This window comes from Dipodomys ordii, unplaced genomic scaffold, assembly GCF_000151885.1.
Source record: "Dipodomys ordii isolate 6190 unplaced genomic scaffold, Dord_2.0 Scaffold57, whole genome shotgun sequence".
Classification (NCBI taxonomy): Eukaryota; Metazoa; Chordata; class Mammalia; order Rodentia; family Heteromyidae; genus Dipodomys; species Dipodomys ordii.
In genome coordinates, this window is record NW_012267273.1 from 12,372,109 (window position 1) to 12,378,604 (window position 6,496).

General features: G+C 35.0%; 1 protein-coding gene across 1 annotated transcript in view; it reads left to right on the plus strand.

Moving 5' to 3' along the window:
* The first annotated feature begins 4,131 nt into the window (after positions 1 to 4,131).
* The window catches only part of LOC105989615 (dimethylaniline monooxygenase [N-oxide-forming] 5-like), a 15,090-nt gene continuing 12,725 nt past the window's right edge, over positions 4,132 to 6,496 (plus strand). Inside the window, exons 1-2 of the mRNA XM_013021743.1 lie at positions 4,132 to 4,266; positions 5,894 to 6,082. Coding sequence (XP_012877197.1) covers positions 4,132 to 4,266; positions 5,894 to 6,082 — 324 coding nt within the window. The remainder of the gene's footprint in view (positions 4,267 to 5,893; positions 6,083 to 6,496) is intronic.

Below are 6,496 nucleotides of genomic sequence, written 5' to 3' on the forward strand. Positions count from 1 at the left end.
TGGGTCCACCTGTATCCCTATTTATTTTGCCAATCCTGTGGTTTGAACTCATATCTGGGGCATTGTCCCTGAACATCTTTGTGTTCAAGGTTAGCACTCTAACACTTGAGCCATAGCACCACTTCCAGCTTTTGCTCAGTAATTTATTGGAGATAAAAGCCACCAGCACTCTGTGAGACTCTTATCTCCAATTAACCAACACAAAACTGCAAGTGGCATTCTAGCTCAAAGTGGTAAGCACTAGCCTTGAGCAGAAAAACTCAGGGACAGCACCCAGACTCTGTCATGCCCAGTCATGACATAAAAGAACAGAAAAATTTGTACTCAGAGAGTGAAAGAATTATAATACTAGCACTTAATACTTTGTAATGTTATACCTATTGCTATACTAACCTTTGCTTCTCTATTGCAATTTTCTTTGATGTTAGAACTAAATCTTTCTTGTGATATACAATCTCTGTCTCTGAAATTACTTTACATTTTGATGATTTAATATAAATATGTTGGATCCAAATTTAATAAAGACGTGAAATTAAGGACAGAAAAATCATAAACTAAAGACAATAAAATGAGAAGACTACCTAAAAAGAGGTATGGATCCCAGTAAATATTGAGCAGGTATTTAGTATTGCAAACTTAACCCCACTCTCACACCTTGCTGTTATGTTTTCATTGAAGATTTATGCACAACCTGATTTTCTAGGTAATTATTAAAACATTGACTACCATTTACTGAGGAGGTACTCTGTTCCCAGGCACCATTCCAAGAGAGTTGCATGCATTTCATTTTTGGTTTTTCTTTGGTACTTGGTATCGAACTCAGGATGTTGCACTTGCTAGGCAAGTGTTTTGCCACTGAGCTACATCCCAGCCTGCCTGTGTTTTTATCACCTGCATATAGTGGAAATAATGAAGGGGAATTTTAAGTAACAATCCTTTTGAAGTAAAAAAAAATGTTTGGAAAAATAGGGTAGTTTTGTTTATTTATTTATTTATATTTTTGTCAGTCGTGGGTCTTGAACTCTGGGTGCTGTCTCTCTGCTCTTCACCTCAAGACTAGTGTTCTACCACATGAGCCACAGTGCCACTTCCGATTTTCTGGCGGTTAATTAGAAATAAGAGTCTCACCAAGGTTCCTGCCCAGGCTAGCTTTAAACCACAATCCTCAGATCTCAGCCTCCTGAGTAGCTAGGATTTGACAGGCCTGAGCCATTGGTGACCAGCAGTTTTGTTTATTTTTAATAGATGAAATGTGAAAAAAATCTAAAATGTGTACCTGAAAGTATATACAGAGAATTCTACAACCATTGAAATTTATCAATTATTCAACAACTATTGCTTGAGAGTCTCTATGGGAGTACATCCATAGAATTGTTAGACTAAAAACCAAATGACCTATCACAAATAGTATATTAATATGTTCAGATTATATGGAGTGATAAATTATTACAGACAGAGATAGAGACAGAAAGAAGAGAGAAATATGTTAAATAATCTGGCTTCTTGGAATTTGCAATTTTAATTTTAATTTTAGTTTTGTACATCATTTTGAAAAAGTAATCAGCATGAATTAATTATGAGAAATAAAAAATGAATAGGACTCGACCTTTTTGTGATAGTTCATGGTTTTCATGGTTACAGGCAAGTAGTAGATGTTACAGATAATAAATTGATATAAATATAAGAATGAATTTTTTATTCCATAAATATTTTGTAATTTTGTTTTATAAATACTTCATAATGTATTCTACTTTCCATAAAAAAGAAATGTATTTATATTTGCCATGGATATACTAGCATATATATTTCTCAGAAAGTCTAAGTGAAGAATGGATGCAGGAAAGTGAGCATCAAAGAACAACATTGGTTTTATTGTCCAAAGAACAAGGCTTGAAAAATATGGCTTCGGAAGTGGCTCTGTGGCTCAAGTGGTAGAGCGCTGGCCTTGAGCTGAAGAGTTCAGGGACAGCACCCAGGCCCAGAGTTCAAGATCCACAACTGACAAAAAAAAATGGCTTCTACACCTTGAATAGAATTTGTTTATCTTCTTCCTCATATCTAGATTTTGGAAACTTCCTGTCAGAATGAGTTCTTCAGGTAGTCTATGTTAGATGCATAGAAGTCTATAGTAAACTTCAGACCTTGAAGGGCTCTTTAAAAGAAAGAGTTTCAGTGAGAGTAAGCTCCTGGACTTGCTTCAGACCCCACAGAAGACAACACAATCTGCTTTCTCAGACACTAGAAAAGCCATTCTTCCTCTTCCATCAGACATGAATCAGAGTGAACGAGGAACAACAACTAGAATTCCTGCCCCCAAAGGTCTCTAAAATGGGAGTAAAGCACAAATCCCTTCACAAAACCAAGATTGTAATAAATAGGGCTTGACCTTAAGGAGACTGCCCCCATTTCTCTGACACTGAATCTGTCTACTGTCTTTTGGCATGGGATTCGGCCTCACAGAGTAATGATGCCACATCCTAACAACCTCACTCTGTAGTTGAAAGCAAAATAGAACAGGCCCAAATTAGGCTAAAGTACCAAAGGAATAAAAACAAAAACAAAATGAAGTTTAAAAGTATGTATTGGCAACTACAGGTATAGAAGAGAAGATCAAAGAGAATCAAAAAACTCAAAAAGGAGATTACTTCTTTGTTTCAACATTTCTCTTAACAGATCTGAGTTTGGAATAGATGTATTTGGTACATGTAAAAGAGAAGACTTTCTGGGCAAAAGGAATAACAAGCTGAAAGATATCAAAATAGAAATATCACAATGCTTAATGCAATGAGGAAATGCCAGAAAGAGAATAAAGAATGAAGTTCGATTTGCCAAGAGCCTTAGAATCTAAGTAGTGATGTTGATCTTTGATGTAATAAGGAATGAGTACATTCTTCACAATCATTTCTACTATTGTTTCCCCAGTATCAAAATCAAGATTCTCACAAGATTGCATCTCAGTTCACCAAATGAGAGAAAAGAAATTTTATCACTCAATGTTTCTGGCTATTTTCCCATCCCTGGATTGGTGATTAAAAAAAATAATTCAACTGACCTAATCGAGAAGAATTAGACAATAGAGATAGAATGGAGCAGAGGCAGAATAGAAACTTTGGAATTAAGATGTAATACAATTTTCTTATGTACATTTGTAATCAGGTGATAGTACAGTGAACTTCAATATATAAACAGCTTTTTTAAAAACAAATTTTAACAGAATAATAGAATTTAATAGAATTGGGAAACTTTCATGAAAAATTTTCAAATCATCTGGAAACTTGTGCAAATTTGTTTGGATTAAATGAGATGATTCTTTTATGTCTAATAAAAATTACCACAGATCTGGTTAATATATAAACAACCATCCCTGAGTATTTGTGAAAAATTGATTCCATGGTCTCTTGCAGACATCATATTTGCAGTTGTTCAAGTTCTTTATCCAGATGGAAGAGTATCTGTATATCTACATACAACCTCTCATGTATTAAAGTCATATCTGGATTTCTTATAATACACAACTACCTAAGTAATTTTATTGTACTATAAGGACTAATGACAAGAAAAAGTCTTTAAATTCTCAGCATAAGTATAATTGTTTAATATTTTTTACCTGTACTTGGATGACTATGTGGATGAGTAACCTTCTGATATGAAGGGTTAAATGTATACATATATATATATATAATATACACACACACACACATATATATATATGTATATATATGACTCACATTAAGAAAACATATGCTGTAAGGGGAGGGCACAGAACTCCAAGGGAAAAGGGGTGAAAAAGTGCAGTAGTGGAGGGCACTGGACATTGAGGAAAATGAACTATACAATTCGTGGGTTGAGATGGGAAGAAGGGATTAGGAGAGAATGAGGGAACAGATGACACTGTATGAAAGGAAAGGTACTCACTACCTGACTTGTGTAATTGTAATCCATCTGTACATCACCTCTATAACAACAAAGTAAACTAATTTTAAAAAAGAAAACATATGCTGTAATAAGTAAGCAAAACTAAGCCAAAAGAAATGATGGGAATCCTAAGAGGGAGGGAGATACTGATTGATGCTGTTACTCAAAACATTGAGAAAAAAAACATTGAAAAACTTCTTCTTTATTCAAGAGACCATGAGAGCAAAAAAGATTGCAGTGATTGGCGCTGGGGTCAGTGGATTAGGTGCCATTAAGAGCTGCTTGGAGGAGGGACTTGAACCTGTGTGTTTTGAAAAGAACAATGATATTGGAGGAGTATGGAATTATGAGGTAATATTAAAAATATTGTCACAAGTACGATATTATCTGTGTAACAAAGCTGCTTTCATTCAAGGAGGAATAGAACTCTGATAACGTTATACTTTCTTAGATGCATTTTTCAAAATAATACTTTCAAATAAGCTTGAAATTTCTTGAAGCACTTGGCCAGATCCTTGCACTTTTCTGAACCTTCCTATGGAATATTTGGGTTAACTGTATGCAAATTTACCTATTAGGAAGCTGAAGTTCAGAAAACATGTATAGTAATTCTGCCTCCAGCAAACTTGGCAAAAGGACTTGAACTCTGAGTTGTAATTGTGATACTACTCTGTCCTATAGAACAATCCTTCATGTTGCTTTGCATTATTTAATGGTTTCTGGAAAAAATGTCTCCATACATTTTTGTGTCATCATGAATATGCAACTTGCAGAAGTAGGTTTATAGCATGGAGAGTGTTTCAGAAAGAGAAACGGAAATGCAGTCTTTGGGTGTGGATGTGGGTGGGTGAGCCAGTACTGGAGCCAGTAAGGTGCTGCCCTTAGCTTTTTGGCTCAAGCCTGGCACTCTACTACTTGAGCCACATTTTCACTTCCATCTTTTTTGGTGGTTAATTGAAGGTAAGAGTCTCATGGATGCAATCCTCCTATCTCAGTCACCTGAGTAGCCAGGATTAGAGACATTAGCCACCAGCACCCAGTGGAAGTGTAGTCTTTTTTTTTCTTTTTTTCTGTGTATATTTTTATTGAAAAAATACTGTACAGAGGGGTTACATGAGTATATATCTTATCTATTGTTACCTCCTCCTTTGTTTTCCCCCTACCATCCCTTTCCTCCCCACCACCCCAATTCCTCCATCTCCCCCTCCGAAGTTGTGAAGTTCATTTTCAACATGGTGTCTTGTACATTTCATTGTCAACTTGTATCCTTATTTCAGCATTTTGTTATTTCCTTTCCCCTCCCCAAATTAGAGAAAGGTATATACAAGATGCAGGGCACTAAAATCAAATATAGTGAAAAAAGGGGTTATACCATGGGGGGGGGGCGAACATACAAAAGAAACAAAAAAAATCACACAGTACATTATAAATGCATTAGAAACAACAGCAAGAACGATAAAACCACTTGTGTAGTCTTAGCATCCATGGGTCTTACTAAAATATAATGCATGTTTTATAAAAAAAGCAACTATTTCTGAGAGCTCATTGTATATATTTAATTGTTGTCATAATTATCACCTAATATTATAGCATAGCATGTATTTGCATAAATTTTTAAACCAAAAATCTTTAATGCTTTACCCTAGTCCCCCATACCTTCTCTTTAAGACAATTCCTTTCATTGTGAGGTTGATTTTGTCCTTTAATAGTTTTTCTTCCCAACACCCCATGGGTGTTTCTTTACATTATTCATTTATTGTCTACACTCTTAGTGCTTATAATAATTTTTCCATTGTGAAGCAATAACTGCTATGACATTGACTCTGTCAGTACAAATAGACACAAATACAAAAGAACCTTGAAATTAATGCTTTAGTTTTGTTGATCAATATTACAAAAACATCACAAATGCAATTATTTCAAAGGCAATCTTCATTGCACTCTTAGATCCTGAAAGGCATGGTTTTGTTTCTTACAGGAAACACCAAAAAGTAGAATTCCTGGGATATACAAATCTTTGACCTGCAACACCTCCAAGGAGATGACAGCCTTCAGTGACTACCCTATGCCTGATCATTATCCCAACTACTTGCACCATTCCAAAATGATGGAGTATCTTAGGATGTATTCCAATCATTTTGGACTTATAAAATACATCCAGTTCCAAGTAAGGAGAAAAAAATTCTGCTCACCCTCTGCACTTGATAAAGACAAAGTCCAAACTGCCAGAGAAAACTGAGGCATGGTTTTGATTTCCATTTTCCACTAGAATTCTGAATGCAATATCATGTCTTCTTCATTCTCATTATTAGTAAATATTCATTTCTGTCTTTGTCTCCTATCCGCACTCCAGGTGGAGCATCTTCTCATGTTTGAACCTGAAATCTAGTTTTCAATTCAATTTATTGAAAGGACTGTAATATATAGGAAGTGGAAGTATTAGATTTTTTTTACTTTTTGAAATCAATTTTTTTTTATTTTTCATTGTGAAAATTCTGTACAGAGGGGTTACAATTACATGGGCAAGATAGTGAGTACATTTCTTATCAAGCATTGTAGCCTCCTCCTTTGTTTACCCTTC